This window comes from Zootoca vivipara, chromosome 15, assembly GCF_963506605.1.
Source record: "Zootoca vivipara chromosome 15, rZooViv1.1, whole genome shotgun sequence".
NCBI lineage: Eukaryota > Metazoa > Chordata > Lepidosauria > Squamata > Lacertidae > Zootoca > Zootoca vivipara.
Window position 1 is genome coordinate 24,166,626 of NC_083290.1, and position 23,345 is coordinate 24,189,970.

The 23,345-nt window shown below is 45.6% G+C and overlaps 1 protein-coding gene across 2 annotated transcripts in view; it reads right to left on the bottom strand.

Annotated features, from left to right (window-relative positions):
* The window catches only part of POU2F3 (POU class 2 homeobox 3), a 96,927-nt gene that overhangs the window by 24,968 nt on the left and 48,614 nt on the right, over positions 1 to 23,345 (bottom strand). For both annotated transcript variants that reach the window (XM_035140187.2, XM_035140186.2), the window contains 2 exons: positions 7,573 to 7,677; positions 6,460 to 6,562 (listed from right to left, as the gene is read on the bottom strand). In XM_035140187.2, coding sequence (XP_034996078.1) covers positions 6,460 to 6,562; positions 7,573 to 7,677 — 208 coding nt within the window. The remainder of the gene's footprint in view (positions 1 to 6,459; positions 6,563 to 7,572; positions 7,678 to 23,345) is intronic.

Below are 23,345 nucleotides of genomic sequence, written 5' to 3' on the forward strand. Positions count from 1 at the left end.
CTTCTGGTGCCGTCGCCTGATTTCCGGTGCCCAGGCATGGGCAGAGCGGCACCAGAAGTCGCTTCTACGCATGTCCGGAAATGCATGGAAGCAACTTCCGGCGCCGCTCTGCCTGATTTTTGGTGCCCAGGCATGGGCAGAGCGGCACTGGAAGTCGCTTCTACGCATGCATGTGTAGAAGGGACTTCCGGTGCCGCGCTACCCATGTCTGGGCACCGGAAATCGGGCGGCGCCAGGACCCAAAATGGAGCCTCCCTGGCAGGTAGGAAATCCGGGGGATTTACGGGATTTTTCCCAATCCGGGCTGCCAGCGGGAAACGGTTTAAAATACAGGGGTTTCCTGCAAAAAAACGGGAGACTTAGCAGCTATGGGCTGGAGAAGTGTACTGCAAAATCCGGAGGACAGCAAACTTCGAAGGATGCTTGTGTTTCCATTTGTGTATTGCTTCAGAAAGTGCAGTTTAGTGCAGTCTGCTTATAAAGGCAAAGGGAATCAAATTTCTCCTCCATCCATACCTTCAGATGTTGCTGAACTATAACTCCCACAACTTGCTGGCTAAGGCTGATGGGAGCTGTAGTCTAGCAACACCTAGGAGGGCTCCACTTTGTCTATCCTTGCCTTTGAGTGCTCAGAGCACCTCGCAGACAACCTGTTGTAATCCTTATATCAACACGGGAAGGCAAGCCAGCTCAGCAGTATAATTCCCATTTTGCAGACGCGTGGCTGAGGCTGTGAAATAGGAGCTTGCCTAACGCCACCTAGGGATAATATAACCTTTCCAAAATGAGAGCGTATTCCAGAATATGGTGCAATGTCACCAGAAATGAGATGCGCATGAGAGTAATGACGTGCCCTCCAACAGACAAATTGGCAGCTGCCCTTCTTTCTTAGCATGGATTTCCAAACTGGGGACTTAACGCCACTAGACAGGATGACATCTTAGCACCAGGATGAAGACAGGCTGTGGGTGTTGGAGGGGGGGGGAGGAAGACTGTTGTGGCAGATTTTCAACTGCGGTGTGAGCCTGGTTTCTCCCCACGTTGCAATTTGCATGACAGACATACACACCAAGAAATGAAATCTTGCTTTCGGTAGTGGCTGGGGCCCATTGGAGCTGGTAGGGTAGAAGGCAGGGAGGCAACCAGTAGGTGGAGCCAGAGCCATTGACTAATTCCAGTTTCCTCCTTGCAGAGTTGTACATGGGCAACACAGAGACTAAGGTTGAAGGGGAGGAAGCTGGCAGGCAGAGCAAATGGTGGCTGGTTGGAGATGGGCTGAGGTTAGTGGGGCCCTGCCCCATTCCCCCTAAAGGAGCAGCCTCCACTACTTCAGCCATCACTTGTCCTTCCCCTTCCTCCCCAATATTTCAGCCAGGCTGTTGCCCTTTGAACAACAGGTGTAGTCAATATTTTTGCGCCCAAGGGTAGCTGCTGCATGCAGGCGTGCACATCAGAACATAAAAAGAGCCAGTGGCCCTCCCAGATCAGTATCCTGTTCTTGCAGTGGCCAGCCAGATGTTTGTGCGAAACCCGCAAATGGGATTCGAGCACAAGAGCCGCCCCCCCAGTGGTATTTTGGAACTGGTATTTTGGAAGAATTGCTGCCTCAATATGTGGAGGAATTGCATAGCCGTCATGGCTGGTAGCCATTTATAGCCCTCTCTTCTGTGAATTGGTCTAATCCAAGCATCCCTAAACTTCGGCCCTCCAGATTTTTGGACTACAATTCCCATCACCCCTGACCTCTGGTCCTGTTAGCTAGGGATCATGGGAGTTGTAGGCCAAAACATCTGGAGGGCCGCAGTTTGGGGATGCCTGGTCTAATCCTCATCGAAAACCATCCAGTTGCCTCTGGTGGGGGAAATGTCCACAAGTTGACTCTGTGAGGTATAACTACCCGCATTCACAGGACTCCCACCTTAGACAACTTGCGCTGAATAGCTGAAGGAGGGTATTGGCTCCCCCTCCACCCAAATATTCATGACAAGCGAGGGGTTCTCTTTCCCTCCCCAGAAGATTGTCTTTTTCTCACCACTACCAAAATTGGTACGTTCTTGTGAGGCCATATCCAGAACCGTGGTTTCTTTTTTACCCATTCTCCTTACATCATATTGGATGCAATTCTTTTGGTTCCTCTGTGCATATGGAAAGGCAGATGAAAGAAAGCTTGTCTCCACTCAGTGGACAATATTTGGTGCGGACATGGGCTGGTGGCAGCCTTTAGCAAAAGCTGAGGGGGTGAGCTGCCGTCAGAGAGGAAGGTAGTGGACTCTCCTTCATTGGAGGTTTCTCAACAGAGGTTGGGTGGTCATCTGACGGGGATTCTTTAGCAGCAAGTCCTACACTGCAATTCAAAGTGTTGGTGCTAACCTTTAAAGTCCTAAACGGCCTCAGCCCTTGTATATCTGAAGAAGTGTCTCAACCTCCATCGTCCAGCTCCGAGGGCCTTCTGGTGGTTCCCTCACTGAGGGACGTGAAGCTACAAAGAACTAGGCAGAGGGCCTTTTCGGTAGTGGCGCCCGTCCTGTGGAACGCCCTCCCTTCAGATATCAAACAGATAAACAACTATTTGACTTTTAGGAAGCATCTGAAGGCTCCCCTGTTCAGGGAAGTTTTTAATGGTTGATGTTTTATTGTGTTTTTAATATTTTGTGGGGAGCTGCCCAGAGTGGCTGGGGCAGCCCAGTCAGATGGGCAGCGTAGTAGTAGTAGTAGAAATAATAATAATAATAATAATAATAATAATAATAATAATAATAATAGTTGCAGTTGCTTGGGCTAGATGACCTTTGGTGTCCCTTCCAACTCTACACTTCTGTGATTTTAGGAAGAAGTGTGACTGTGAGGAGAGCAGAGAAACTAAATTAGAGGTTCTAGTTACAGGTAGGTGTTGGTCTGACGTAGTCGAAACAAAATAATAACAATAAAAAATCCTTCCAGTAGCACCTTGTTGTTGTTTAGTCGTTTAGTCGTGTCCGACTCTTCGTGACCCCATGGACCATAGCACGCCAGGCACTCCTGTCTTGCACTGCCTCCCGCAGTTTGGTCAAACTCATGTTCGTAGCTTCGAGAACACTGTCCAACCATCTCTTCCTCTGTCGTCCCTTTCTCCTTGTGCCCTCCATCTTTCCCAACATCAGGGTCTTTCCCAAGGATTCTTCTCTTCTCATGAGGTGGCCAAAGTATTGGAGCCTCAGCTTCACGATCTGTCCTTCCAGTGAGCACTCAGGGCTGAATTCCTTCAGAATGGATAGGTTTGATCTTCTTGCAGTCCATGGGACTCTCAAGAGTCTCCTCCAGCACCATAATTCAAAAGCATCAATTCTTCGGCGATCAGCCTTCTTTATGGTCCAGAGACCAACTAAGTTCGTCATTGGTATGAGCTTTCGTGTTCAGATACACTTCTGAATGACTTCTGCTTCAGTGTATCTGAAGAAGTGTGCATGCACACAAAAGCTCATAGCAATGACAAACTTAGTTGGTCTCCTAAAGGTGCTACTGGAAGGAATTTTTTTATTTTCTATTTTAAATCAGAGGTGTGTGAGATAGTCATATCTTTTTTGGGGGGGGGGTATGAGGAAATGGAGCCAGGTTGGTTTTGGGTGCAGGTTGCTGAGTTCACCCATTGCTGAAAGTAGCCACTGAGGCGAGGGAGTGCTCCACTTATGTTACCGAGAACTGAGTCACTGCAAGAGTTCATCACTTTAACGCTCCTAATTTCCTGCTCCCAGTCACTGGCTGCGTAATCCCAGCTCTTTGCAGCTGTTTGACTACTTCAGCGGAATCATTGCTTCACCCTTTTACTCCCGTGTGTCTCCGGAGTAGCAGAAAGGAAAACAAAGACCTGTCAGATCCCACAGGGCAGGGGTTGGCCATTGTTTCTCCTGCGACTAGGCACCTTGCAAATTAGGGGCACGCATGCAAATGTAATTAAAAGACGCACGCCACTGCAAGTGGGTCTTGCAGAACCCTACCAGACGGCGCTGGCGGAGACGTTTTAATGCCTTTGCAACATCCAGGGAGATAGGATCTAAGCGAGGCAGACAAAAATTAGTCAAATGGCTTTGCCTGCTAGCTGCGGGATGGCAGGTCATAGGCCTAAGCATGGGGAGCAACTTCCTGAAACTCAGCTCATTCAACAGCAGTGGCGGCGGGGAGAGCTTGCGTACAAATAAATGTCTATCTCTTACTTACTTTCATTTACTCATTTCATACAATTTATGTGCTGCTTGATTGTAAAAAAAACAAAACAAAAACAAAACTTCAGTTTAAAGAAACCACTGAAACCATAAAACCAAGACAAAAATTAAACAAGTGTCTCTGTCTGCATTTGTTGGTTGTGGGGCAGGACAGGTTCATACTGAATGCTGCACATATAGTGGCTGAAATTTGTACATCCTCCGTCCATTTTGCCTAATTCCGAACAGGCTTTGGGGAATGTACATATCTCAACTGCATTTTGTACATTCTCTGGGCAGTATGCACATTTTTCGGTCAGCGTCCATAGTCTCCCAGAAACACGAGCCCCTTTTCTTTCTATTTCTTGTTCAGAAGTGTGCAGTTTGCACTCCTTGAGCTGCTTCTGGCTCGCTCGCTCCTCATGCCTGGCCCACAACATGCCTCCACTGATCAGCCAAGAAGCAGATTTTTTTATTAAATAAACAATATCTATCTATCTATCATCTATCTATCTATCTATCTATCTATCTATCTATCTATCATCTATCTATCTATCTATCTATCCATCAAAATTATAGCCCACCCTTCCCTCCAAGGGAGCTCTTTCCTCTGCAGGCTAGCTCCATTTAAACCAGGCATCCCCAAACTGCGGCCCTCCAGATGCTTTGGCCTACAACTCCCATGATCCCTAGCTATCAGGACCAGTGGTTGTGGAAGATGGGAATTGTAGTCCCAAACATCTGGAGGGCCGAAGTTTGAGATGCCTGGACTTTAAACCATGTTCAGGTGTTACCCAGTTAGCTGAGCAGCACAAGAGGGAATGCAGGGAGAGGGCCATCTTATACCTCCCCCCCCCCAATTCTGATTGAATCGCCTCCCCTCCCTCCATGGGGCCAATCACCAAGGGGATCACAGAAGGGATAGGACATTTAAGAGTTACTCAGCAGGAGAAAGAGGGCAGGGAGAGAAGGAGTTTGTCTAGTTCAGGCATGTCCAACAGGTAGATCGTGATCTACCAGTAGATCACTGGACGTCTGCGGTAGATCACTGGTAGTCACTGGCTCCCCCCCCCAAAAGAAGGTGAACAACTGTGGCTCCCCTAAAGCTCAACATTTTACCTCCTCCCTGAAAAAGCTCAACAACTTTGACCCCCCTCCCCAAATGGGTTTTCCTCCTTCCTAAAAAAAAGCTCAACAACATTGATCTGAACCCCCCAAAAGGGGGTGAGTAGATCAGATTGAGAGTTGGCCACCCCTGGTCTAGTTAATCTATGGGACTCACTCCCACAGGAGGCAGGGATGACCACCAACTTGGGCGATTTTAAAAGGAGGTGGGACAAATTCAAGGGGGAGGGGGCTATTGATGGCTACCAGTCACGATGGCTACGCTCTGCCTCTGCAGCTGGAGGCAATAATGATTCTGAATACCAGTTGATGGAAACTGCAGGAGAGGAGAGGGCTGTTGCCCTCAGCTCCTGCTTGCGGGTTTCCCATTGGGGACTCTGGCTGGCCCCTGTGAGAACAGGATGCTGGACTCGATGGGCCATTGGCCTGATCCAGCAGGCTCTTCCTATGCTGTTATATAAATTGAGGGTGAAAAGCCTCCCAAACTATTCTGCCATATTTCAAAAATTGAAAATCCAGACACATGGGTTGCCATACGTCCAGATTTCCCTGGATATTTGTGCCAATTTCCTCCTAGACACTGCTTCTGACTGCAGTATTCTGAGGAAAGTTCCAGGAAATTCTGGGTGTATGGCAACCCTGTCCCAAACATATCAATATCATTGAAACATCTGCACGGCATTGCTTTTGACACTTGCTAATGACTTCGTTTGTTTGTTTAGAGAATCCTACCCAGGCTTGCAATTTTAACATGTAATGATAACATGAGCTTCTATTAATTTCGTAAATTTCTAACGAGTGTTGATTTTACATGTATTTTGATTAATCTTAGGTTAACTTGCTTTTAACGTTTGCTTGTTATGGGCATTTCTTAATGACTATGATTAATGAATAGCAAATCCTTAATGAATATTCTAGTCCGAGTAAACCGCTTAGAGGTTACAGATGATTAAGCGGTTTATAAATCCTGTTAAACAGTTCATATAAGGAAAGGAGTCGCCGTGATCAGTGGCTAGCGAATGCTGACTGAAAGGGGGAACAGGGGGGAGGCGGAAGAGAATGGAGAATAAAATGGAGTATCCAGAACAAAAGCACTTCACGCTGCAACATTTTGTTGCAGCTTCCACATCTATACTTAGATGAATGTCCTCCTTACCTTGTTGTCCTGCTGGGCCCTGAGAAAGCAGGAAAAGGGGGACAGATTGCATGTGGCCTGGAACCTGCACGAGCTGTTGCAACGTGTGAAGAGAACTCATATCCTGGAGGAAAAGAAGACCCAAAGTCGCAGTCAGTGGGACCTTTTCACCCAGTTCTGCATATGCTCCATTGCCCACCCATATCCTTGCGTATCGCTACCATGATTGCTCTCCCTTCCTTGCTTTCCCCCAAAATATACAACTGTCCAAGCATGCACAAATATATATCCCGGTTTCTCATGGGTTGATGACTCGGCACTTGAGGGCCAAAGCCCACAATCTGTGGCTAGACTGAAACCAAAGACTTCAGGTGTTTTGAATGCTTCCCCCTCCCACAAATGTAGGACAACCTCTTGGATATTTAAAATCAGCAGGAGAAGGGTAGACTCATCAGCATGTTAAAAGACTCTCACACAGGGTCCAAACAGGAGCTCTGCCTCTGGGAAGTTCACATACAGGGCTTGAAAGCAATAGCTCTCTTCTGCTGCTGCTCTCTCCAACAACTGCTATTAGAGATACCTTGCCCCTGAACATGGAGGTTCCACCGAGGCACCATGATAACAGCCACTGACAGACCTCCCCTCCTCTACAACTTTGCTTAATTCCCTTTTGAAGCCATCTGAGCTGGTGGCTGTCACCGCATCTTGTGGCAGTGAGTTCCTCAGATTGATTACACACGCAGCACTTCCCTTTGCCATTCCGTTTTATCAGATGACCTTGGGTTCAGGAGTCAGAGAACCTTCTCTGCATCCACTTTCTCTATGCCATGCCTCTACCATGACTGCCCCCCCCAAATTACCTTTCCTAAACTAAAAGCCCTAAATGTTGTGGCCTTTCTTCTTAATAGGACCGTGTGGCCAGTATTGTTTATAGCTGATTTATTCACAACTTGCAGCTCCACAAGGTCACAGATGGTCACCCATCCAAGCACTGACCAGACCTCGACCTGCTTAGCTTCAGCATTGGTGGTGCATCAAGTGCCTTAAGGCCACACCCCATATGGGAATTCTTCGCTGGGTCTACAAATGCTTTTGATCAACACTTGTCTGTATGAATCACCGAAAGTCTCTTACCCCAGCAATTTGCCCTCCAGGCATCATCGAGGGCCCTTGTACCAGGTGGCTCGATCTGGAGGGAATGGCGGTTTGCAAAGAGTCCCCGAGGTCTTCCGTCTTAATCTGTGTGAGAGAGTAAAAGACAGCATTGTTGCAAAACCCTCGCCAAGATCAAGAAGCTGGCAGGGGAAGAGGGAAGGCTGGGGAGGCAGGTTTCGGGTGCAGAATTCAGGGGAGTTCTTACCCCTCGTGGCTTCAGTTGACTCACTGTAGAATTTATTTATTATTTTTTTAAAAATTATATATCACTATATATATTTTTCCAAAAACAAAAAACAAAAAACCAGGATGGTTCACCACAATCATACATACAACTATACAATAAAACTGCATAAACACATTAAAATAAGAAATCAGCTAAGGATTATGGAAATGTTATGCATCCTTAACTGCCTGCACAAGACTATTGGAATAGAAAAGTTTTCAGCAGGCGTTTAAGACTTGGCACAGAAGCCACCTGCCAAATCACTAGTGGCAGAGCATTCCACAGGACTAGGCTGATGACACGAAAGGCTCAGTTTCTTGTAGTCAAAGGAGCCTCCCCAACACATCAATTGTAACCATGCTTGAGGTCCCCGGAACGTCAAACACCAACTTCTGTACGCAAAGGATGGAAACACTTCCGGGAGACCAATGAAGGAATTTGCCTGCTCCAACAACCACGCTGTCATTGAGATAATGTTTTGAAGATTATCTAAATTTGTATACTGCCCTGCACCCATAGATCTCAGGGCCAAAGGCCTGGTTAAGCAAAAAACCTGGTGCCTAAAGATACGTACTGCAAGTGTCAGGTGAGCCTCCCTGGGGAGAGCATTCCACAAACGGGGAGCCACCACAGAAAAGGCCTGTTCTCGTTTTGCTACCCTCTTGACCTCTGGTGGAGGAGGCACATGAAGAAGAGCCTCTGATGATGATCGCAGGGTCTAGGTCAGTTCATATAGGAGGTCCTGAGTCATTTAAGGCTGTATAGGTCAAAACCAGCACTTTGAATTGGGCCTGTAAACTAATTAGCAGCCTGTGCAGTCGAGCAGGAATGGTGTAATATGCCTTGGTGAGCAACCTGGTCGTTGAATTCTGCACCAGCTGAAGCTTCTGAACAGTCTACAGAGGCAGCCCTATGTATAGCACGTTGCAGCAATCTAACCTAGAGGCTACCAGAGCACAGATGACAGAAATTAGGCTATCCCTGTTGAAACAGGGGGCAGCTGGGCCACCAGCCGAAGCTGATGGAAGACATTCCATACCACCAGGGCCACCTAAGTCTCAAGCAACAGCAAAGGATCCAGAAGTACCCCAAAGCTATGTACCCGCTCCTTCAGAGGTATTCTAACCCCATCAAGAACAGGCAACCACTCACCTATCCAGTCCAGGGAACCACCCACTAGCAGTGCCTCAGCCTTATTTGGATTGAGCTTCAGTTTGTTGACTCTTATCCAGTCCATCACTAAGACAAGACCATGGCCCAGCACATCCACCCCCACACTTGTAAAGGAGAAGTAGAGCCGTGTGTCATCAGCATATTGCTGGCAATGCACCCCAAAACTCCAGATAACCCTACTCAATGGTTTCATGTAGATGCTAAACAGCACAGAGGTTAAAACTGAACTCTGAGGAACCCCACGTTGAAAGCTCCGCAATTGTCCGCTGCAGCGACAGCCAATCGAGAACAGCCCTTGCTGTAGCAACCAATCACCCACCTGATTGCCAATGACAATCTCCTGCTTGCGGCAGCAACCAATGACCCGTCCCCACACTGCATTACCCGTGTATAAGACGACCCCCAATTTTAAACATACCGTGTTTCTCTGAAAATAAGCCATACCCCTGAAAATAAGCCATGGTGATAGGCAGTTTAACCTTGTAGGTTTAACTGTACCATACTTAATAAAAAAAATAAGACATCCCCTGAAAATAAGCCAATAAATATAAGACGGTGTCTTATTTTTGGAGAAACAGGGTATTTTTAAAATAAAAAATCCTCGTTTTATACACGGGAAAATATGGTACTTCTTTTGGTTGGATGGCCGTCTGTCATGGATGCTTCAGTTGAGATTCTTGCATTGCAGGGGGTTGGACCAGGTGAACCTTGGGGGCCCCTTCCAACTCTATGATTCTATCATTTTATCTGTCCTGAATTTCCCAACATTCAGCTTCATTGGATGTAAGCAAGTTCAAGTGTTATGAGGCAGGAGATTCCACCCTCTCTACCCACTTTCTCAATGCCACAGATAATTTTATAAACTTCTATCATGTCACATGTTAGTCGCCTTTTCTCTAATTTAAAAAACCTCAAATGCTGACACTTTCCCTCAAATTGTTCCATCTGCTCGATGATTTCAGTCGCCCCTTTCTGACCCTTTCCCAACTCTACAAGATCCTCTTTTTTTGAGCAGAGGAAGCAACCAGATCTGTGCACAGTATTCCTTATGCAGTGAGAAATCTGTTAATCTCTCAGGTGCTGTGCAAGACTCTTCGTCGCTCCCATGTCAGGTTGCATGAAATTGCAGCCTTAATATCTGTAAGCCTGTAACCAGTCTACGGCAGTTATTTCCACCCGGGCTGTTCTGTGTCGATTCCCCCCACCTGCAACCTGCTCTAGCCTTAGGGCTCCCTTACCAGAAACGGCCTGGCAAGGGTTCAAGGCTGACCTGCTGTGCCAACTGGCAGAGGGACCCTGCACGTGAATGGGCTGGCACACACCATGACGATCTTTTCAATCAATATAGCTGACACAGAGAGCTCCGCTCCCAGAAGTGCATTTTGGGTGAGGAGGGATCGGCAACTTAGTTGGCCCTTTTGAAAATGCGCCAAAAACCACCCAAGTGTTTGGCTGCCAAAGCTGAGTCAAACTGAACTTGGTTGGCAGTGTTGGGAGTAAAACAACAGTTACTATGAGTTACTTGAACGTGGGGGAGGGGGGGGGACATGATTGGCAGAAAGGAAGCCTAATCACCCCTCACTGAATCTTTCTCCTTTAGTAAGTATTTGTTGGTACAACGTTTCACCTCCTCTCAGGCTTTACTTTTTTCCTGCCTCTTCTCCAGTTTAGTTAGTTCAAGCCAGTTACAGCTGCAAGCTAGCATATGCCTCCAAGTGCCCCCATTTCCCAGGGACAGTTCCAGGTTTACAGAAGCTGTCCCAGTTTCTGATTTAATCCTGAATGTCCCGCTTTCCCTTAGGACGTCCCTATTTGCAGGTGAAACTCGGAAACTTAGAATATCGTCGAAAAGTGCATTTATTTCAGTAATGCAACTTATTCTTATTTATTTTTCTTCTAATTTTTACGAATGCTTTCTTTTGGAAATTCCACAGTAATAAAACAAATAGTTACAATAATACAAAAATAAACATCGCTATTACATTTCATTAATTGCATTCCATTTATGATTGACCCGCCTAACGACAAATAATTATAATTGCAACAAATAAAGGCTTGACACATCTTGCTTTGCATGTCATGCATCTATCTCATATATTGGTTTCACCTTTTAAGTTGCATTACTGAAATAAATGCACTTTTTGACAATATTCTAATTTTCCAAGTTTCACCTGTACATTGGAGAAATTTTGGAGGGTATCAACCCCCAAGCCAAGGAGATAGGTAACCTTAAGAAGGCATCTGAAGGCAGCAGCAGCAGCAGCAGCAGCAGCAGCAGAAGAAGAAGAGTAGTTTGGATTTGATATCCCGCTTTATGACTACCCGCAGGGGTCTCAAAGCGGCTAACATTCTCCTTTCCCTTCCTCCCCCACAACAAACACTCTGTGAGGTGAGGCAGCTGCATGTGGAGGAGCAGAGACGCGAACCTGGTTCACCAGATTACGAGTCTACCACTCTTAACCACTGCACCACACTGGCTCGCAGCCTTGTATAGGGAAGTTTTAAATATTTAATGTTTTATTATGGTTTTCTATATGTTGGAAGTCACCCAGAGTGGCTGGGGCAACCCAGTTAGATGGGTGGGGTATAATTTTTTTTTAATAAAAAAAAATATTATCATGGAATAAGATGTCCCTATTTTCATCAGAGAAATGTTGGAGGGAATGTGTACCAGTGCCACACAAAGGACACAGGGGCATGTACCTGGAAGGGCCATAGCTCAGTGGCAAAGCATCTGCTTTGCATGCAGAAGGTTCTGAGTTCAAAACCCAGCATCTCCAGGCAGGTCTGGAAAGGTCTCCTGCCTAAAACCCTGGAGAAATGCTGCCTGCCAGTGTGGACAACACTGAACGAGACAAACTGGTATCAAGGCAGTATCAAGGTATCAAGGTGATGAAGAAAAGGGAAAAGGCAAAAACATAAACAGGAAAGTTCCCAGTAGATTTTGAGCAGTTGTCAGGGTTTGGATGGAGGCTTAGAGGAGGAAAGAAAAGAAACACCCCAAAAGGTATTTCTCAGAGGATTTGCACAACGAACATCAGAGCCCAGGCATCCTACCAGGTTTCCCTCCGTCTTTGATGATTATACTGACTAATCATCGTTTACTCACCTGGCAAGAGAACAGAGTGAAACTGGAACCGCAAACGGTTTGCCCAAAGCAAAAAAATAAAAATTAAAACAACAACAACACGACAGTACAGTTTCACAAGCCGCAGATCAGCACCCCAACCCGGTTTGCTTTTGTCCACTTGTGATTGCTACATTTTTTTGGGGGGGGGGGATTTTAAAAATGTGCCCTGAGCCCATCATTCCTTCCCACATTCACCACATTTGTTTTTCAAAAAACTTTGATTTCCCCCCCACCATAGAACAGTTAAGGCAAGAATAGCATATTTTGAGTGAACTGAACAATGGGAAGGCAACAAGAAGAACGAATGGATCAACTCGAAAAGTCCATCATCTAAGCAAACATTTGTTGTCTTACTAATTCCAGAATTTTCACAGTCTCATGCAAGCCATGTTGTTAGTATCTTGGACATTTTATAGAAGGGAAATGTAAAATGTCCAAGAAATTAGCAACATGGTGGTTTTAGTAAGTAGAACGAAGAAAAGGAAATGGTGGGTTTTACTGAAGGTCCATCATTTAATCCATCATTTTTATTTTTACAGCCACCAGTGGAAAATGCATGCTTATTATCTCTTATTGCCCCCAGCAGCTGGTCTTCGGAGGTAGATTTCATACGAACATGGAGGTTCCATTTAGCTGTCAGCTATTAATAAAATTATGCTCCTGAAAGTTGTCTAACGCCCTTTTAAAAAGCCACCCAGGTTGTAAAAGGATTTTATTTTAGTTTGCATACACTCCCGACAAATCTTAATGAAATAAATCATGAAGGGTTTGGATTGCTTGGTGAGTTAATATATTTACATTAGGCACACTGCAAACATTGTTGGCTACAATCGGATTAAAACGAGATGCGTTCCACCTCTTGAGAATATTTTGGGCTCCTCTAATGCGCGATTTCTCCAGGTAAACCAATGTTCTGATCTAGAGCCAAATTTCAAAGTATTTTAGTTTTCATCTGAAAAGGCAGATTATAGTTTGTGGAAACTTTCCCTGTGGTGTCAGGCAATATATTCAATTTAAGCTCTTGTCAAGTTAAAAACTTTTGGCCAAAACAAATAAAAGGGAAAGAATGAAAGAGGCAGAAAGTAAGTAGGAATTAACAAATTGGATGTGTGTAAGAGAGAACAGATAATGATTGACAGTTACATGCTGTCCTTGAAACATTGGATAGGCTTCAGTTAATTGACACATAAAGAAAAGAAGCAACATTGCACTGTTCTCTGTAAAGTTAGTTCAGAGCCACAAAGGAACATTGAGGATGAAAACCCTGGAAGGAGTCTCTGAATATCACCTTTTACCTGAAAAACATACATATGTAACTTTGCTTTCCCATCTTGTATTGTTTTAAAATCTTTGATAGCCACCTTGGAACAGGTGGAAATGTCGGGCTTCTAGGCACCTAGTTTTTGCTGATTCCCACTTTCTCATTTTCAATTTAGTTCTCTGCATGTTGCAGAAATTTGTGATATTTTTTTTTAAAAGGGAGAAATTCAACAGCTTTTTAGTGCAATTTCCTCCTAATTAATACATTTTTATTTGCAAAAGAAGATACATAAATTTATATTTAAAAAGCATCTTAATGCCCAAGGGTAAAAGATTATAAAACACAGAAAGGGAAAGTGCACCAAGTCACCTCTCCTTTTTGCAGTGGATGTGAGAGTCTTCAGAGAGAACTACAACACCAACCCACAAGACTGAGAATATTTCCCCCTTATTCTGCAGTCAAAGCAAGGGTGCCATTGCAAACCCTTCTCCTGAGTGCTTTGTTGTTGTGCATTTCAAAGGATAAGTCATGATCCTTTGTCCACCACCCTCTTTCCCTAGTCACCAACAATCTGGACCGGGTTTCAAATGGCAATTAGGACCCCCCAGCAGTCTAAGGAAAAGCAAAAAGGTTATACCTTTCACCCCTTTGTCCCTTCTGAGCTCAAAGCCAAACTCAGAAAAGCGTGGCAGGCCCTCCTTCGTAGCCACTGCTCCTGAAGATCCAAAAGAACACCCAAAGCTTCATGTGTTTCTTGTCTAAAGCCAACTCTCCAGGGCAAATCCAAACCAGTCACCAGGTGTAGGGAGAAGAATGTCGGCTACTGGGATGATACCCTCGGTTGCCCATGAACAGAACGGTCCCAGTCGGCACCGGGTGCAGAAGAAACGCAAGTTATTTCCAAACTGAGATCAATTTTTTAGCGGCTGCCAAAACAGAAGTGTTTGGAAGCGGTCCAAGCCAAAAGGGGTGTGTCCCTTGCAACCTAGCTATGAGCATCATGAGAACTTGAGGTAGGGTTGGTATTGCAAGCTGGTTGCCAGTTTGGGCTGTTTCATTTCGTTTCAGCTTAGCATCACCCTCCCTTGTTCTCAGAATTTTCATGATAAACTGGCAGGCTTAAAATAGCAAAACAGAGCCCACCAACCTGAGAAAGAGATCCTCAGCTGCACTAAGGGATGGACAGATCCTGCCAGTTTCAGCTTCTTATTTTCCCAACAATTGATTTCAGATCTCCGCATTCCTGCAGCATTCTGAAGTTTTTCATTTTATTGTCATGAAAAGTTCTCTGTTTTTTAGTGCTAAAAACACCTTTCGACATGCAGTTATGTAGTAATGTCATAATTTCTCCAACTAGAATGCATTTTCCATATGCGATTTCCACCAACATATGCTCTTTTTATGCATCCTTTCCCTTAATGTGGATTTTTTTCATACCCATTGGTTGGAGAACTGCACTGCAAAATTTGGAAAAGTGTGAATTTTAGAGGATAGCTGTGTTTCAGTTTGCATACACATTTGAGAATTTGCTAAAAAAAAATTAAAATGCAAACATCATGGAAAACACCACCACCCATTCCTAGTTGCTGCTGGTTTCTCGAGGTTTTCTCCTGTCTTCCTTCCAAGTCTTGCTGATCGCTGCCAGTTATTATCAATGAGAAATGCAACCAAACCACAAAAGGCTGGATCCAGAGCTGATCTTCCCACCCCTTCTCAATATTCAAATTGCCTATGCAGATCTAGAAGAAAATCCATATGCAGATTACTGAAACAAAGCTCCAGATCTTGTTAAGCTTCCTGGGGCTTTGTCTGACTTAACACCAAAGTCAAATAAACCAAGGTGAACAGGAACAGGAGAAGGTACGATTCTACAGTGCCAATCTCACACGGCAGTATTTTCTGCAAGAGGATAAGTCTGTTGCTAACAGGGCCACTGCTTCCTGTCCTGGAAAAGGCTCTTTTGCCTTTAACATCCGAATGTATTCAATGCAGTGCTAAGTGCAATAATTTACACACAAGGGAACACCCCTCCCTCCATCACCTCTTCCTACTCTGCACCCCCAACACTCATGGGAATATTTGGGAAGGGGCAGTGAGGTGCATGTATGGAGGAAAGATCCATTGTGCAAGTTACAGAGTTGTGGTTTTAAGAATATCTGCTTGGCATGTAGCAAAACTTTGGCTCATGTTTCCCCATCTCAGAGGGGTTGGTTTTAGGTGAACTAAGCCAGAAGCATCTACCGGAGTTTGTTACCCGCATAGGAAAGCAAAATTTGCACTTTGCAAGCTCATCACTCAAGTTGTGCTCATTAACCACAGAAAATATTATGAAAATTTGGGTGGCTATTAAGCTAATTGCCTCTCTTTTCATTTCCCTTTCCATAAAAAACTTTCACAGTTGCTTGATGTCGGCTAATCTGTTTGGGAATCTTTGACTCGGGTGTTAATTGTTGTTAATTTTTCCCCTTTCTTGTTTCATTGCACACTGGATAACCCTTCATCTTAGATTCTGTAAACCGATAGGATGTCATCTGCCGGTTACCTTGGGCTAAGCTGTTTCCTAAAAAGAAGCTCTCAGAAATGAGAAAGGACGAAGCAGTAAGATATTTTCAAATTTCAGAATCCACCCCCACCCACCCACTTACAATCTTGCCAAAGGCTGGCATTACTATATAATGATGTGCATTCAAGATTGCCTCTGTTCATCTGCTAAGCTGCCTCCTGCCTGTATATTCTGGTAGGCCATAGGTTTTCAACCTTTTTGAGTCCCTGGCTCCTTAACCAACTGCATTCTTTCCGTGGCACCCCTGTGTGGCTCAGGAGCCCAGTGATTTCACCCCTTGCCTGCAGAACTGGCAGCCTCTCACCCTTTTTTGAACACCCTCCCTTGTGGAGAGTCACCTCAGCCTCCTCTCCTTGGGAGTCCTCCAGGCAGCCGCTGCTGCCACCCCAGTCTCTGAGCTGCCGTCCCCTTGCCCCAAAGAGAGGTACATCTTCCCATTGCTCCACAGGGGCCTGGGAAGAGGATGCCCCCAGCCTTAGTGGCCCAACGGAGACTGGCCAAAGGTGAACGTGAGGCCAGCTCCTTGCCTTGGCGGAAAGGCTCCCCTTCAGCACTGGGCAGTCTGCTCCCAGGCAAGCTTTGCACACAACAAGCACAAGAAAAGCTAGTGCAGCACCTGCCTGCCTGGCCTCCTACTTACCTGTCCATTCCCAACAGGAAGGGTTGGTGGACTGGCTGGCTGGGCTCCCTCGCCCGCTTGCTTGCTTGCTTACTCCAAGCCTGCCTCAACTCTTGCCAACCAGCACCCTCTAACCAGCCCCAGAGGTACCATTCGCCCGGGGAGCTTGTAGCCAGGGCTGTTGCAACAAACAGTTGTGCAAGCCACTGGGAGGCAGAGACACGAGAGGGCATCAAAGCAGGGAGGGAAGGAAAGAGGGACAGAGGCCAGTGTTGCCCACGACACCCCTCACCACCATTCAAGGCATCCCAGGGTGCCATGGCACACTGGTTAAAAACCCTTATGGTAGGCCTTTACTGTGATTCCTTTTTTTGTCATTTCCCCTTTTTAACTAGACACCTCCGTTTAGACTGGAGAACATTGTCAGGACTGGAGTCCTTGGTTGCAAATCAATATGCAAAGCAACTTTAAAACGATAACTTTGTAAAAAGAATATCCCAGCCTTTGTAGTCAATAGATTCACCCCCACTGACAAACTGGAGACATGCAGATCTATAAATCATTTAAAAGGAAGCAATATGTGCAGGTGCAGGAAGCAAAGATTTTCCAAAGCCAGATGGGTTATAACAAGTTGGTCTTACGGAGTGGCAGATCAGAAACACAGAGTACAGCCGTGTGAGAGATTCCAGGGGTTACAGGATTCATGTTTTCCTTTGGAAATGAAGCACAGCAGAGACTGTGGTGTCTTTATGATACACAGAAATACAACCTTAACTCTGGAGGAGTTCAGAGCATTGTAGTACACAAAGCAGGTTCTGTCTCTTTTGTGGCTGCAATGTTGGACGCAACACTGCCAGCCCCCATGGTGCTCATGCTCTGGCCCTCCTTTTTCCATCCTGCAAACAACTTGCCAAATGCAACCAACTCTCCTTCAACTTGCATCACCACCTACTCCAATCCTACCCCTCCCTCCTGCAATTCTATCTTTTGTCTCCTGCTATCCTGTCTTCGTTTGCTTAAAGACCTACATTGGCTCCCAGTATGTTTTTGAGCACAATTCAAAGTGTTGGTGCTGACCTTTAAAGCCCTAAACGGCCTCGGTCCAGTATATCTGAAGGAGTGTCTCCACCTCCATCTTTCTGCCCGGACACTGAGGTCCAGTGCCGAGGGCCTTCTGGCGGTTCCCTCGCTGCAAGAAGCTAAGTTACAGGGAACCAGGCAGAGGGCCTTCTTGGTAGTGGCACCCGCCCTGTGGAACGCCCCCCCCCACTAGATGTCAAAGAGAAAAACAACTACCAGACTTTTAGAAGACATCTGAAGGCATCCCTGTTTAGGGAAGCTTTTAATGTTTAATATATTATTGTATTTTAATATTTTGTTGGAAGCTGCCCAGAGTGGCTGGGGAAACCCAGCCAGATGGGCGGGGTAATAATAATAATAATAATAATAATAATAATAATAATAATAATAATAACTCAGCCATTCATGCTGGCTTGGACATGGAAATACCGGTTTGGCCTATATTGTACCATAGTGTCTGGCATCCAGTAATTAGAAGGGGGATTCCAGGCACCCCACGAATTCATAACAATATTGTCTTAGACATGCATTGTTTTGTTTTTACTTGGAGGAAGATTTTTATATAAAGGCGCATCCAAAAATGTGCTCCTCCTTTCTAGCCCCCTCATCCTGTTTCTAAGTACAGAGCTAGTATGGTACAGCAGTTAGACCAGTACTTGGAAGAACCAGGTTCAAATTCACTCCCCGCAGCTGAGAAACTAACTGGGTGTGTCACTAATGCAGAAAACTGGCAGAATGGGCTTGTAATGCTTCAGAGTGCATATTTTCGGATGCCAAAAACTCATTGCCTGTAGAAAATCAGCCCAATGAGTATGCCCAGTATGCTGCTGGGATAAAACCTAGAATCATAGAAACATAGAACTGTACAGTTAAAAGGGACCCAAAGGCTAATCTCGTTCGACCCCACTGCAATGCAAGGATCACAGCTAATCACAACCTTTCTTTTTGTTGTGCTGGATTTCTGCTTGCAGGGAGCTCTTTTTTGTGTGGATTCAAATCTGGAACCCACCATCTGCATCTGAAAGCAGCGCCGCCAGTTTGTCAGTTTCATCCCCAATATTATTCTCCTGCATGTACGCAGACCCAAAAGCACCTGTTAAAAGATCTGACTTTGGGATCTATAACCCAACAGGTGACATGGTCTTTGTGGGAAATGAATGGGCAACAGCAGATCACATGTTTGGTTGCTCTGCAGAAGCCTAATCCAGTTTCCGAGGTCACCCTGGCACACAATCGGTGGGTATCTCGTTTCAAGGCTAATGAGAAAAAAACACCCCACTAAACAAAAACAAAAACAAAACAAAACTTGAACAACAAATGGTGGGTGATGGAAAATGATCAAAGCTCACTTGCATAACCCGTTTGGAGAAGGTGTTTCATAAACATTTCACAAGACTGGAGAGTGATGAAGAAGGAACATCTCCCAACCTGCCTGCAATTACTCGCTCCAGCTTTTCCCTTACCTATAAGGGCAAAGGAAAGACTAGGAGGACTACTACGTCTAATAATGATCACGAGAAGAAGAAAAAACAACCCTCTGTTTTGTAACTGATCTATAAACTTTTGGCACAAAGCTGCTTCATGAAGACATCCTGCAGACACAGGCAGCTGTGCTGAGGCTGAGCCGCAAGAGGAACGAGATGAATGAATAACATCACATCAGCAAGGCTCCGGTGGGAGGGACAGAGATGCGGGCGGAGATATTCAGATGCCTCTGGCCCTGTCAAACCAACTCAAATGTCTCACTTACAAGTCCTTCTCATAAACAGGAGGCCGGCTCCTCTTGCCTAACGTCTCGAGGTCTGATGAAATTCTCCCAAAAAGTTCTTGGAAATGGCAACGGCTATTTTGTGGCATCCCTCTACCCCACACCCTTAGGCTGTTTGCTGGAGAGCTCCCACACTCCACTTGTGGGATCTGGGCCACGCGGCACCCATTCTCCTGCACACTCAGCATTCCCTCCTTGCTACTTCAGAGGCTGCATGCCTCTCAATGTTGGTTGCTGGGCATCACAAGTGGGGAGAGGGCTGTTGGGCTCACCTCTCGCTTGTGGGCTTCCCAGGAGAGGTCTCTTGTTAGCCACTTTGAGAGCAGGATGCTGGACTAGATTTTCCCTAATATACTGTACACATTTTGGGTCAGGTAATTTCCCTTTAATAGAATTCGTTTTGCACGTTCTTTTCATGACTTATATGCAATTTTGTGCACATTTTACCCTAGTATATGCATTTTTGTACACATTACTAGGGCTGATCCAGCAGCCAGGTGCTTCTTTTTCCAATTCTCATTCAAAATGCCGAGGTAAACCAGAGAAGTTGCGCTTCTGATCAGCTTGCACATTCCAGAAATTCATGCACAAGCAGAAAGCAAACACTTTTGGGGTAAGGGGTTTGTTGACAGAGGGGGAAAAATATCTTGAGATGACTCATGCTAGCCACTGAAATCACATGCCATTAAAAAAAACAACCCACTTCTGGGTCAATGGGAAATTCAGTCTTACGCCCACATATGGGAACTGACCAGGCAGAGCAAGTGAGCATGATTATTAGCATCCAGCAAATATCTGATATGCTGGTTCAGCAGCAGATTAATAACAAAGAACTAGATAAGGATGATTTGGCAACTGATAGGCCCTCAAACTAGGGACAGCGGGTGGCGCTGTGGGTTAAACCACAAAGCCTAGGGCTTGCCGATCAGAAGGTCGGCGGTTCGAATCCCCGTGACAGGGTGAGCTCCCGTTGCTCGGTCCCAGCTCCTGCCAACCTAGCAGTTCGAAAGCACATCAAAGTGCGGGAAGGTAAACGGCGTTTCCGTGCGCTGCTCTGGTTCGCCAGAAGCAGCTTTGTCATGCTGGCCACATGACCTGGAAGCTGTAAGCCAGCTCCCTCGGCCAATAACGCAAGATGAGCACAGCAAACCCAGACTGGGCCTAATGGTCAGGGGTCCCTTTAGACCAGGCACCCCCAAACTGCGGCCCTCCAGATGTTTTGGCCTACAACTCCCATGATCCCTAGCTAACAGGACCAGTGGTCAGGGATGATGGGAATTGTAGTCCAAAACATCTGGAGGGCCGAAGTTTGGGGATGCCTGCTTTAGACCCTCAAACTATCCCTACCCAGGGCTAAGGATGTGTGACTCAGTAAATTTCGGCTTCTCTGAATTTTTCACTGTCGTATGGTATACCTGTAGCAGCAAAACCAAGACGACTTCATCTGACCCACCTGTAATATAGAACATGTACTTCCTGTATCAGTCACTATAGCCATAGCAGGTGCTGTAACTCTCCAACAGTTTGACTTTATCCCTGAAGACGCACTCTTCCACTGTTTCCCAAAACAGACGAATACCAACAGCAGTCTAAAGTTCAGTTCTCCACATTTCTACATCAGTTCTCAATTTTATTTTATTTCTTAAAAAACTACAACCGTTTGTCTTGAAAATCCATCAGTGTTTTAGTGCAAATTGCTCCAAGTATACATATGCTTTTATGCAATTTTCCCTAATAGACACATTTTTTTTGGTACCGTACAGTATTTCCCCCCCCCCTAATATAATTTTGAAGACTTGTATGGATTTTTCTGCACACTTTACCTTGCTATATGCATTTTTGTACATATCTCTAGCTGGAGAACAGCATCGCAAAACTCAGAGAAGTATAAGTTTTGAAGGATGGCTGTGTTTCGTTTTGCATACTGCTTTTGCAAAGTGCGGATGAGGGAAGTTCCCCTTTAAATCTGAACCAAACCTCTCCTGATTTTTTCACTTGATTGACTTCTTACTATTTCTGTTAATTTTGTCTTTATAAATTATATGAAGAAGGTAGGTTCCCCAAATTACAATTGGCTTAGTCGAGATTAAAAACTCCACAGGTAAACAAATTGTCTCTCCACAAAGTTTAAAATGATTACAGACAACCAAAGATATAAGATTATCAGTATTTTTTCTTCTCTTTTTTCTTTTCCTTTTGATATTTTTATTTTTTCTCTTTTTTCTTCCCTCCTCCCTACTTTTTATATTTTTGCATTTTTCTTTTTATTATTCATTTTTTTGCTACGTTAGTTAAGGTAATTTGTATTATTTGTATAACTCTATTCTCTTTTTTTGTATGTATGTAATATCAATATTGCAAATAAAATTTCAAAAATAAAAATAAAAAATTGAATTAATTCATCTCCTCTGTCCCTAGCCTGCACTCTGCGCAACAGCCTCAATAAATCTAGATCCTTCATGGACACAGCACAGATTGGAATCTAAGACACAATTCAAACATGCACACAACACTGCCTCTTTGGGATAAAATTTATCCAGCTCTTCTGGGGGGTGGGGGAAAACATGGAACCCACCCTGCTCCCATCAGTTATTCATGGTTTCTGCAAACATCATTTCTACCTTGCCATGATGTCTACTTTCTGCCTCCACTGTGATGCCTCCTGCATCTTGCCTCTGAATGCCAGTCACCGGGAATGGCAGGTGAGCAGAGTGCTGTTGGGCTCATGCCCAGCTTGCAGGTTTCCCCAGGCATCTATCTGGTCAGCCACTGTGAGAATGGAATACTGGGCTAGCTGGGCCACTGGCCTGATCCAGCAGGCTCATCATATGTTCTTATGCAGCTGCTCAGAGAACGGAAGGGCAATTTGGCGTGGCTTAAGAGATGCAATGCCCAAGCCGCTTGATCAAAGTTACGCTGGGGAACTCTGGCAAGGTGGGGAGTGCAAATTCTTATGTGCACACATAACCTTATGTGTGTGTGTCCACCCCCCAACCCCGGAAAAGCCATCCTATGTAGAGATGTAATACAATGACCATTGCTCGTGGATAATAATAGCTTTTCAAGTACCATCCCTGCATGTACTGACATGCACAACCGACCAGACGGTAAAATAAAAACATAAATAAAAACCCAAAAGATCAGGAGTAAGAAAAGGCCAGCAGCGTAGCCACCCATGGGGGCAGGGTGAGCCACCCATGGGGGTGGGGTGAAGTTGCCCATGGGGGCAGGGGTGAGCCACCCCATGGGGGTGGGGCATCCCTCTTGGGTGCCCTCCCAGCGCTGTGCCCATCCTGCTTTTTCTGGCAGCGCTGGGCCCACTTAAGGGTGGCCCACTGATGATGGCTGCGGCGCCCTGCAAGCCATACACCTCCTGCATGTCGTGGTTGGACTGCCCTCTGGAAGCTGCCATCCAGTGCAGACCCCCCCCCCTTAACTACACTACTGAGAAAAGCAACTTGTTACTCCCATAGCCCAACAATAGTTAAACACTGAGGCTGAGGTGGAATGACACAGTTCGCCTCACCCAGTTTTGGTGATAATTCAGGAGACCTGCAAAGCAGTCTGGAACGGATGCTCTACACAGAAGAAACCCATGGAATGCTGCCCTCACTCTGAGTTGGCTTTGTGATGTTGTCACACAGCCAATATGAACTGGCTATGTAGTACAATGACACCATCCAAACTGGATTTAGACTAGTTAGATACTGTAGCCAGCAGGACTTTGTGGCCCTTTTCTTTTTTAGCTGACACCTGCCAAGAAAGCACAGTCATCATGGCTAGTGGCCTTTGATACCTCTCTCCTTGAATATGCAGGTGGGCAAGAGCATCTACCCTACCCAACTTCCCTAAGCAGGTGAGAAGGAATGATCCCCTCACTTCCCTTGGACCTGGAAACATCCCCTTTAGCTAAGGTTTCTAACTTAATTTGC